Source organism: Coregonus clupeaformis, unplaced genomic scaffold, assembly GCF_020615455.1.
Source record: "Coregonus clupeaformis isolate EN_2021a unplaced genomic scaffold, ASM2061545v1 scaf1123, whole genome shotgun sequence".
Taxonomy (NCBI): domain Eukaryota; kingdom Metazoa; phylum Chordata; class Actinopteri; order Salmoniformes; family Salmonidae; genus Coregonus; species Coregonus clupeaformis.
The window spans coordinates 67,356-80,000 of NW_025534577.1; the positions used below are offsets into that span (position 1 = coordinate 67,356).

General features: G+C 43.9%; 1 protein-coding gene across 1 annotated transcript in view; it reads left to right on the top strand.

Annotated features, from left to right (window-relative positions):
* Positions 1-1,139: 1,139 nt before the first annotated feature.
* LOC121573119 (transcription elongation regulator 1-like protein) overlaps positions 1,140-12,645 on the top strand; it is a 47,806-nt gene continuing 36,300 nt past the window's right edge. The window contains exons 1-3 of the mRNA XM_045217566.1: positions 1,140-1,212; positions 1,379-1,504; positions 8,555-8,643. Coding sequence (XP_045073501.1) covers positions 1,140-1,212; positions 1,379-1,504; positions 8,555-8,643 — 288 coding nt within the window. The remainder of the gene's footprint in view (positions 1,213-1,378; positions 1,505-8,554; positions 8,644-12,645) is intronic.

The following is a 12,645-nucleotide window of genomic DNA, read 5'->3' on the forward strand; positions in this document are numbered from 1 at the left end:
AAAATAAAAATATGCTGTAGATAATGGAGTTGATGTGATGCAATATCTTTAGTTATAATCAGTTATAAAGGTGATTGAACTAAACATAACATGAGTGAGTTGTCTCAACTTGACATACTGATGGATTGCTACCATGCTGTTTCTGATGCAGTTTTGAATATGTTTTATTTTTATTTCATTTTTTAGGATCCCCATTATCTGACGCCAATGGCGACAGCTAGTCTTACCGGGGTCTGACACATAACCAAAAATACATTTCAGACAAAATACTTTGGAATTGACATACATTTAAAACATCAACATGTACTATCTCTGTGTGTGTGTGTGTGCATCTATCAATGTGTTGTTATAAAACACACTGGCAAAATGTCAGTCTGAAGAGGAAGTCAACTCATTGCTTTGCCTCAAACATAATGTCTGTTATCAAGGCAAATACCCTATCCTACATCAACCCAGCCTGAACCAGTAGATCTGAGCCAGTAGATCTGAACCAGTAGGTCTGAGCCAGTAGGTCTGAGCCAGTAGGTCTGAGCCAGTAGATCTGAGCCAGTAGGTCTGAGCCAGTAGGTCTGAGCCAGTAGGTCTGAGTCAGTAGGTCTGAGCCAGTAGGTCTGAACCAGTAGGTCTGAGCCAGTAGGTCTGAGCCAGTAGGTCTGAGCCAGTAGGTCTGAACCAGTAGGTCTGAGCCAGTAGGTCTGAGCCAGTAGGTCTGAGCCAGTAGGTCTGAGCCAGTAGGTCTGAGCAAGTAGGTCTGAACCAGTAGGTCTGAGCCAGTAGGTCTGAGCCAGTAGGTCTGAGCCAGTAGGTCTGAGCCCGTAGGTCTGAGCCAGTAGGTCTGAGCCAGTAGGTGAAACACAGTGTGTACGTACCAAATGGCACCATATTCCCTTTGTACCCTGGTCAAAAGTAGTGCACTATATAGGTATAAGGTGCTATTCGGGATACACCCAGGGTGCTAGAGAGTTAACTGATGTGGCCACTCTACCGGCTGTCCCAGGAGCGTCACACACATTGCCGGCCGACTGGGTTTGATGTAGTGTGAATGCCTTCATGCCGACACGCTGCCCAACCCCATCCCTTGCCAGTAGCCTGGTCCCAGATCTGTCTGTTTGTGTGTTTCTGTCTGGATAACTCATGCCATGTCCAACCGAGGATCCCGTGCCACCTGGTACCTAACCCTATCCATGTTGTTTGACCTGCAGGATATGTCTGGTACCTAACCCTATCTCTGTTGTTTGACCTGCAGGATATGTCTGGTACCTAACCCTATCTCTGTTGTTTGACCTGCAGGATATGTCTGGTACCTAACCCTATCTCTGTTGTTTGACCTGCAGGATATGTCTGGTACCTAACCCTATCCCTGTTGTTTGAACTGCAGGATCCAGTGCCACCTGGGAGGGCCTGATGGGTCCCATGCTGCCAGCCCAGTTTGCCCGGATGACATCACTGTCAGCGCCAGGTGTTGCTCTCATGACTGGAGACTGGAGACCCCACTCAACATCAGGTTAGGCCCTGTCTATCAATCAATCAATCAATCAATCAATTCATCAGGTTGGATATGTCAGTCAATCAATGAATTAATCTATCAATTAATTCACCATTTCACGTTTTTTTGACATACTGTATATTCATTTATTTATGAAAATATTGTACTGCATAATATACTCGTAGAGGCTCATTGTGGATTCATCAGACTGAATAGTTGGTGCTTGAAATGAGATTAGTCCTACACTCTGTGAAGAACATATGTAAAACATAAAATAACCCTTGAACTTTTCAGAATATGTCATCATTGTAAGAAACATACTCTTCTTACAGTAAGAGAACAGACCTATTCTACCATGTGCTTCATATACCAAACTTTGTTTCAAGGAGGTTCTCATCTCAACATCAAATGCTTTTATGTATCTTACATAATTCCTCATGTCTGGATAAAGGCTCAACCAATCTGTCCATCATTAATTTAAAGTGTACCATGTAAAGAGATGCAACGTATCCCTGTGATCTGACAGACAGCACCTCCTTCAGTCCACTCTCAGTCAAATAAAATATATGTCTGTGATCTGACAGACAGCACCTCCTTCAGTCCACTCTCAGTCAAATAAAATATATATCTGTGATCTGACAGACAGCCCCTCCTTCAGTCCACTCTCAGTCAAATAAAATATATGTCTGTGATCTGACAGACAGCACCTCCTTCAGTCCACTCTCAGTCAAATAAACATATCTCTGTGGTCTGACAGACAGCACCTCCTTCAGTCCACTCTCAGTCAAATAAACATATCTCTGTGATCTGACAGACAGCACCTCCTTCAGTCCACTCTCAGTCAAATAAACATATCTCTGTGATCTGACAGACAGCACCTCCTTCAGTCCACTCTCAGTCAAATAAACATATCTCCTGTCATATATCTCCCATGAGTACTGTAGAAACAGATTGTGTTTCTGTGTGTGTGTGTGTGTGTGTGTGTGTGTGTGTGTGTGTGTGTGTGTGTGTGTGTGTGTGTGTGTGTGTGTGTGTGTGTGGCTCAGACTTATCTAGTAATGTATCAGTTAATCTAAGTATACGTTATCATGGATCTGTTTGTTAATCATCATTACAGTCCTTGAGTGCAACATTTTAACATTTTTGAGCATGTGGAAAGTGCTATAAAACACATGCTACTTTTCCCCACACACACACACACACACACACACACACACACACACACACACACACACACACACACACACACACGCACACTCACACACACACGCACACTCACACACACGCGCACACACGCACACACAGACACAGACACACACACACACGCGCACACACACAAACACATATCAACTTTCAGTGCACGGATGGATGGAAGGACTCATGGAAGCATATTCTGGTGCCAGTATAGCTGACTGTTCCTCTTGTCACGTCTCTTCACCTTGACGTCAGCTTCACTTCACTGCCTTCTGAAAGCCACAGGAGACTTACCAGTCTAAGATGGGAAACTAGGGCTTTTGTTTCCAACCAAGCTGAGATGTGGGAGCATTTTTATTTTTGAAGAGATCCTAACGTTATACACTGAGCGCACAAAACAATAGGAACACCTGCTCTTTCCATGACAGACTGACCAGGTGAATCCAGGTGGGTCTAAGGCCTTTCCATGACAGACTGACCAGGTGGGTCTAAGGCCTTTCCATGACAGACTGACCAGGTGAATCCAGGTGAACGCTATGATCCCTTGTTGATGTCACTTGTTAAATCCACTTCAAGCGGTGTAGATGAAGTGGAGGAGACAGGTTAAAGGATAATTTTTAAGAGACATGGATTGTGTATGTGTGCCATTCAGACGGTGAATGGGCAAGATAAAATATGTAAGTGCCTTTGAATGGGGTATGGTAGTAGGTGGCAGGCACACCGGTTTGAATCACAGGAGGTTGGTGGCACCAACCTCTATGGTATCGGTGTCCCGTATACGGGACGGTTGAGCTAACGTGCGCTAATGTGATTAGCATGACTGTTGTAAGTAACAGCAAACTTTCCAGGACATAGACATGTCTTATATGCGCAGAAAGCTTAAAGTATTGTTAATCTAACTGCACTGTCCAATTTACAGTAGCTATTACAGTGAAAAAATACCATGCTATTGTTTGAGAAGAGTGCACAACAACAAATAACTTTTCACGGCAACTGGTTTGATACATTCACCTCTGAAGGTAAATAATGTACTTACATTCAGTAATCTTGCTCTGATTTGTCATCCTAAGGGTCCCAGAGATAAAATGTTGCATAGTTTTGTTTGATAAAATCAATTTCTATATTCAAATGTGGGAACTGGGTTCTACAGTTTGAACCCCTGCTGTCTCTGGCTCCACACCCACCCCGATGTGTGAAAGTTAGTGTATAAGCTCATGATCCATCATGTATGACATTCCTGGGAGTGTGTAAACTTACATTTTGTATTACCATATCATTGTTGTATGTTCTCTATAGTTATGTACTTGAAAATGTATCAGTTGACCAATTCGGCACATTTGGGCAGACTTTATACAAAATAGTCCAGTATTGCAATGCTTCACTGGATCAATCTGAAACTTTGCACACACACTGCTGCCATCTAGTGTCCAAACTCTAAATTGCGCCTAAACTGCAATATTATATTGTGGCCTTTCTCTTTCATTTCAAAGATGACGTAACAAAAAAATAATAGAAAACATGTTTTTTTGTTTTGTATTATCTTTAACCAGATCTAATGTGTTATATTCCCCTACATTCATTTCACATTTCCACAAACGTCAAAGTGTTTCCTTTCAAATTTTATCAAGAATGTGCATATCCTTGCTTCAGGTCCTGAGCTACAGGTAGTTAGATTTGGGTGTGTCATTTTAGGTGAAAATGGGAAAAAAGGGTCCGATCCTCAAGAGGTTAATTGGGGCGTACGAGCTCGTGGTAATGGCTGGAGCGGAATTAGTGGAATGGTATCAAACATATGATTTCTATGTATTTGATGCCATTCCATTTGATCCGTTCCAGCCATTATTCTGAGCCGTCCTCCCTTCAGCAGCCTCCACTGGTTAGAGTGTGTCAAGAAGTGCAACGCTGATGGGTTTTTCGCACTCATCAGTTTCCCGTGTGTATCAAGAATGGTCCACCACCCAAAGGACATCCAACTTGACACAACTGTGGGAATGCTTTCGAGAGTCTTGTAGAGTCCATGCCCCGACGAATTGAAGCTGCTCTGAGGGCAAAAGGGGGTGCAAGTCAATATTAGGAAGGTGTTCCTAATGTTTTGTCCACTCAGTGTTTACCTCTATGCTCTTACCATAGACATGCTTATGTTGCATATCGCTATGCTCGTACTATAGATAACTCTAAGCTGCATACCAACCTGTTAGTCTCATTTCTTACTATGTTTAGTGGTTAGCAAATATTGACACAACTGGAACATGGGTAGCGGCAGAATCCAATTTTGCTCACCTTTTAGACTACCCATTGTGGATTTTCCATCATTATAGCTCTCCTCTGTGTGTGCGTGTTTGTTTGTGTGTGTGTGTGTGTGTGTGTGTGTGTGTGTGTGTGTGTGTGTGTGTGTGTGTGTGTGCGTGCGTGACTCCTAATTAGATTGCAGAGAATTGGTATTGATTTTGTTATTGTGCTCCATCAATATTCACACCGCCATCAGGCTGCAATAAATATCCCTGATTTGTTCTGTCCCAGCTGCAATACATTCAATAACATATCTACTCACATTACTGCTGTATCCCTGAAAGGAATGTGTTCAACATTTGACTCTATTGCAGTGGCAGAATAGCTTTAGTTGGCATTCAGAAGTTACGGCTCCAGTTATTTCAGAGGCACTTCACTTGACAGTACAGTTTTCATTCTTCTGCAGGGTATTTAATAGGCATGTACTCCTACAATTGGTTATATGAACCTTGGTACCAAACTGAGCCTGGTCGTGCATTTTGTAATGAAATCCCCAAAAAGATACAGAAGTCATTTGTGTAATTACAAAATTTTCCACCTGGTAATTTTCCACAAGATAAAAACGCTACATTTATTCTAATAGAGAGAGAGAGAGAGAGAGAGAGAGAGAGAGAGAGAGAGAGAGAGAGAGAGAGAGAGAGAGAGAGAGAGAGAGAGTGTGAGTGTGTGTGTCAAATCAAATCAAATCAAATAGTATTGTATTGGTTATTGCTGGTGTAGCAAACTGCTTGTGTTTCTAGCTCCGACAGTGCAGTAATATCTTGGATCACCACTTTATTTTAAGAATGTGAAATGTCAGAATATTAGTAGAGATAATTATTTATTTCAGCTTTTATTTCTTTCATCACATTCCCAGTGGGTCAGAAGTTTACATACACATACACAATTAGTATTTAGTAGTATTGCCTTTAGATTGTTTAACTTGGGTCAACGTTTCGGGTAGCCTTCTACAAGTTTCCCACAATAAGTTGGGTGAGTTTTGGCCCATTCCTAATGACAGAGCTGGTGTAACTGAGTCAGGTTTGTAGGCCTCCTTGCTCACACACACTTTTTCAGTTCTGCCCACAGATTTTCTATAGGATTGAGGTCAGGGCTTTGTGATGGCCACTCCAATACCTTGACTTTGTTGTCCTTAAGTGATTTTGCCACAACTTTGGAAGTATGCTTGGGGTCATTGTCCATTTGGAAGACCCATTTGCGACCAAGCTTTAACTTCCTGACTGATGTCTTGAGATGTTGCTTCAATATATCCACATAATTTTCCTTCCTCATGATGCCATCTATTTTGTGAAGTGCACCAGTCCCTCCTGCAGCAAAGCACCCCCACAGCATGATGCTGCCACCCCGTGCTTCACGGTTGGGATGGTGTTCTTCGGCTTGCAAGTCGCCCCCTTTTCCCTCCAAACATAACGATGGTCATTATGGCCAAACAGTTCTGTTTTTGTTTCATCAGACCAGAGGACATTTCTCAAAAAAATACGATCTTTGTCCCCATGTGCAGTTGCAAACCGTAGTCTGGCTTTTTTATGGAGATTTTGGAGCAGTGGCTTATTCCTTGCTGAGCGGCCTTTCAGGTTTTGTCGATACAGGACTTGTTTTACTGTGGATATAGATACTTTTGTACCTGTTTCCTTCAGCATCTTCACAGGGTCCTTTGCTGTTGTTCTGGGATTGAATTGCACTTTTCGCACCAAACTACGTTCATCTCTAGGAGACAGAACGCGTCTCTTTCCTGAGCGGTATGACGGCTGCGTGCCATGGTGTTTATACTTGCATACTATTGTTTGTACATATGAACGTGGTACCTTCAGGCGTTTGGAAATTGCTCCCAAGGATGAACCAGACTTGTGGAGGTCTACAATTGTTTTTCTGAGGTCTTGGCTGATTTCTTTTGATTTTCCCATAATGTCAAGCAAAGAGGCTCTGAGTTTGAAGGTAGGCCTTGAAATACATCCACAGGTACACCTCCAATTGACTCAAATGATGTCAATTAGCCTATCAGAAGCTTCTAAAGCCATGACATAATTTTCTGGAATTTTCCAAGCTGTTTAAAGGCACAGTCAACTTAGTGTATGTAAACTTCTGACCCACTGGAATTGTGATACAGTGAATTATAAGTGAAATAATCTGTCTGTAAACAATTGTTGGAAAAATTACTTGTGTCGTGCACAAAGTAGATTGCCAAAACTATAGTTTGTTAACAAGAAATGTGTGGAGTGGTTGAAAAACGAGTTTTAATGACTCCAACCTAAGTGTATGTAAACTTCCGACTTCAACTGTATATTGGCAGCAGCCTCTAAGGTGCTAGTGATGGCTTTCTAACAGTCTGATGGCCTTGAGATAAAAGCTGTTTTCCTCAAATTTGCTTTGTTAAAATCCCCAGCTACAATAAATGCAGCCTCGGGATATGTGGTTTCCAGTTTGCATAGAGTCCAGTGAAGTTCTCTGAGGGCCGTCGTGGTATCGGCTTGAGGGGGGATATTCACGGCCGTGACTATAACCGAAGAAAAGTCGGCATTTGATTGTGAGGTATTCTAGGTCGGGTGAACAAAAGGACTTGAGTTCCTGTATGTTACTACAATTACACCATGAGTCGTTAATCATGAAACACACACCTCCGCCCTTCTGCTTCCCGGAGAGATGTTTATTTCTGTCTGCGCGATGAACTGAGAACCCAATTGGCTGGACCGACTCGGACAGTATATCCCAGAGAGAGCCATGTTTCCGTGAAACAGAGTATGTTACAATCCCTGATGTCTCTCTGGAAAGCAACCCTCGCCCTGAGCTCCTCAACTTTATTATCCAGAGACTGAACATTAGCGAGTAATATACTCGGAAGCGGTGGGTGGTGTGCACGCCGCCTAAGTCAGACTACAAGGCCGCTCCGAGTACCTCCGTGTGTGTGTGTGTGTGTGTGTGTGTGTGTGTGTGTGTGTGTGTGTGTGTGTGTGTGTGTGTGTGTGTGTGTGTTAGCATGGAACCTGGTGGGTTTAAATGAAAGCTTTGACACGGAGAGTAATGTAACATCTGAGTGTTTAATGAAACTGAATAATCTTCAGCCGCTTCTCCACTAACTGCTGTCTTCATTCTCATTCATCATCATCAGTACGTGTGTCAGTCTGTCGGTCTGTCAGCTTGATCTCCTTGTGTCTGCACTACCTGTAAAGCAGTATAGGCCTACTTAGGAGGACAGGAGAATCATCCAGAACAACCTCTGCCTGTAAAGCAGTATAGGCCTACTTAGGAGGACTGGAGAATCATCCAGAACAACCTCTACCTGCAAAGCAGTATAGGCCTACTTAGGAGGACTGGAGAATCATCCAGAACAACCTCTGCCTGCAAAGCAGTATAGGCCTACTTAGGAGGACTGGAGAATCATCCAGAACAACCTCTACCTGCAAAGCAGTATAGGCCTACTTAGGAGGACAGGAGAGTCATCCAGAACTAGATTGATGTGATGTGGCTGCTGAACACGTACTTTGAGTTGATAACTCAGCTGCAAATCCCATTGAGATAGATTTGCAATTTTCTATCATATTATGCAAAAAATCCAGTCCACAAGCTAATTTGCTGTCTCTCTTGCAGATAAGCGGTTAGCCAGGAGAAGAGCGCCATGTGCTGCGACGTTGGTGCTGCACACAGAGCAGAAGACAACCCAGGAGAAACATACAGAGGTAGGTGGTCATGTTAGACCTGTCTCAAACAGCACCCTATTCCCTATATTGTGCACCTCTTTTGACCAGAGCGCTATGGGCCCAGGTCAAAAGTAGTGCTCTACATAGGGAAAGAGGGTGCCATTTGGGATGTACAATGTTCATTAACTTACACTGAAGCTGTGGCATAAGTACATCTACCAAATCTAGGCCATATCCATCCACACCAGTTGAAATCAACGTTTTAGTTTTATTTGCCATAGAAAGACATTGATCCAATAAAACAGAGGAAGAGTTCTTCTTTGGTAATCGAAGTTAGATGATGGGAAGCTGAGTAGCTGATTTGGTTCCGGGTGCTGAGATAAGAGGTTGTTGCTCCATTTTTTGGAAGTTTTTGGTCCATGCTGCATTGTTCACTCCACCTACCAGCATAACCGTCTTCCTGCTCGCCAAATTGGTTGTTGGAAAGGGCACCAGGACAGAGTCGGTAAGATTTAGGGGTCCAATTACCACGGCTCTGATAGGAGGAGAGGTCATTTAACTCTTCCTCTGCGAATTGTTCGCAAAACCCTCCCAGCCGTATTAATTAGTAAAACTCCCCCAGAAGGAGAGGATCTGTAAATCATTAAAAGGAGAATGAATGCCGTGGGGCGGTCCGTCTACAGTCCCGGCTGCTGCTGTTCCCTGCCTGCCAGGCGCTCTCTACGGCTCCGTCCCAAAGGGCACCCTATTCCATTTATAGTGCACACATTTTTTGACCTGGGCTCTGGTCAAAAGTAGTGCACTACATAGGGAATAGGGTGCCCTTTGGGACGCATGCTCTCCCTCTGTGAAGGGGTTCAGTATTCCAAGGGGTTGGTCATGCATTGCCTTTGGTAATTGACTGGCTCTGGCTGTATCTGCGACAGTGTTGTGGACATTACAAGGGTAAAGCATTTGTCACACTATAATCGACAGTCCGTACTTCCATATTAGCCCAGGATAATGATAACCTAATGAAATTAATTGCATGTTCATATTCCTCCACTAGATCTCATTATGAATAAACAACATTAGATGTTTAGAGACAGACTGGGTCATAAACTAGAAAGGATTGTGTTCGCATGCTTTCAATCATCCATAAAATTTTCCTTCCACCGCTGCTGTTTTACTATTCAGCTTGTGATGATTTTTTCAACATTGTTGACATTGTTTTCATACTTTGCTGCAAACGATGCAATTAACTTTTTATTGAGATTTTCGAAAACACTCGATCTCCCCCAAGATCCATCCATCTCAGGCCAGACAGAAGTTTGAGACATGCAATCATCACAGTGCATTAATATAATTAAATATCTATTACAATACAGACCTATCCTACCATGTGTCCAGTGGGCTCATTGCACCATTCACTGGTCTGCTAAAATGACTAAAATGTAAAACGTAAAAAAATATCCAGACACCGATAGCAGACAGAGACCGATAGCAGACAGAGACCGATAACAGACAGAGACCGATAGCAGACAGAGACCGATAGCAGACAGAGACCGATAGCAGACAGAGACCGATAGCAGACAGAGACCGATAACAGACAGAGACCGATAACAGACAGAGACCGATAACAGACAGACCCAGACCCAGATAGCACACAGAGACCGATAGCAGACAGAGACCGATAGCAGACAGATACCGATAGCAGACAGAGACCGATAACAGACAGACCCAGACCCAGATAGCACACAGAGACCGATAGCAGACAGAGACCGATAGCAGACAGAGACCGATAACAGACAGACCCAGACCCAGATAGCACACAGATACCGATAGCAGACAGAGACCGATAGCAGACAGATACCGATAGCAGACAGAGACCGATAGCAGACAGAGACCGATAACAGACAGACCCAGACCCAGATAGCACACAGATACCGATAGCAGACAGAGACCGATAGCAGACAGATACCGATAGCAGACAGAGACCGATAGCAGACAGAGACCGATAACAGACAGACCCAGACCCAGATAGTACACAGAGACCGATAGCAGACAGAGACCGATAGCAGACAGAGACCGATAGCACACAGAGACCGATAGCAGACAGATACCGATAGCAGACAGAGACCGATAGCAGACAGAGACCGATAGCAGACAGAGACAGATACTGTTCCATACTGACCTGGGACTCTGGGAGGACAGATATGAAATGCAAGGCAACACAAAGACTGAAGTCCTGGGGCCTTATTTATCAACATTAGCGTATAAACCATTCGAAAAATACTACTTACTGTATGAAAGCAATTAAGAATGGTCGTATGCACAGAAAAAGTGTGTGTCAGGAGGTCAGTGTGATGCGGTAGGACGAAGTCAGGCGCAGGACACAGAGCTAATCGAAAACGTACTTTACTCGTAGGTAACGTAAATAACACACCCTCCACGCAGGGAGGAACACACCCGCTCACCAGACGACAACCAAAACACGGACAAACACGCACAACACACAGTGGGAGCCAGAGGGTTAAATAGGGAAGACATCAATACATCATGGGAACCAGGTGTGAACAATAAAGACAAAACAAGTAGAACACAGAAACATAGATCGGCGGCAGCTAGTACTCCGGCGACGACGAACGCCGAAGCCTGCCCGAGCGAGGAGGAGGAGCAGCCTCGGCTGAATCCGTGACAGTGTGATTTATCCTACGAGCATCATATGCGGTGGGAGATAACCATTGATAAACACCAATTGTTTTCAGCCTCAGTGCTTGTGCACGTCCTTGGCTGTTTGCATTACGGAACACCCCTAATTAACCACATACAGAGCATTCAGAAAGTATTCAGACCCCTTCCCTTTTTCCACATTTTGTTACGTTACAGCCTTATTCTAAAACGAATAAATGAATTTTTTTTTTTTTTTTTTTTTGCAGATGTATTAAAAATAAAAAAGATAAATACCTTATTTACAGAAGTATTCAGACCCTTAGCTATGAGACTCGAAATTGAGGTCAGGTGAATCCTGTTTCCATTGATCATCATTGAGATGTCCACCTGTGGTCAATTCAATTGATTGGACATGATTTGGAAAGGCACACACCTGTCTATATAAGGTCCCACAGTTGACAGTGCACGTCAGAGCAAAAACCAAACCATGAGGTCGAAGGAAATGTCAGTAGAGCTCCGAGACAGGATTGTGTCGAGGCACAGGGGAAGGGTACCAAAACATTTCTACAGGATTGAAGGTCCCCAAGAAGACAGCGGCCTCCATCATTCTTAAATGGAAGAAGTTTGGAACCACCAAAACTCTTCCTAGAGCTGGCCGCCCGGTCAAACTGAGCAATCGGGGGAGAAGGGCCTTGGTCAGGGAGGTGACCATGAACCCGATGGTCACTCTGACAGAGCTCCAGAGGTCCCCTGTGAAGATGAGAGAACCTTCCAGAAGGACAACCATCTCTGCAGCACTCCACCAATCAGGCCTTTATGGTAGAGTGGCCAGACTACATGGAACTCTATTCCACATGAAGTAACTGATGCAAATATTAAAATTAGATTTAAAAATACAATTAAACACCTTATGGAACACCGGGGACTGTGAAGCAACACAAACATAGGCGCAGACACATGCATACACACACACGATAACATACGCACTATACACACATGGATTTTTGTACTGTAGATATGTGGTAGTGGTGGAGTAGGGGCCTGAGGGCACACAGTGTGTTATGAACTGCCTTAATTTTGCTGGACCCGGTCTGATGAAACCAAGATTGAACTCTTTGGCCTGAATGCCAAGCGTCACGTCTGGAGGAAACCTGGCACCATCCCTACGGTGAAGCATGGTGGCGGCAGCATCATGCTGTGGGGATGTTTTTCAACGGCAGGGACTGGGAGACTAGTCTGCATCGAGGGAAAGATGAATATAGCAAAGTACAGAGAGGTCCTTGATGAAATCCTGCTCCTGAGCGCTCAGGACCTCAGACTGGGGCAAAGGTTCACCTTCCAAAGGACAATGACCCTAAGCACACAGCCAAGACAACGCAGGAGTGGCTT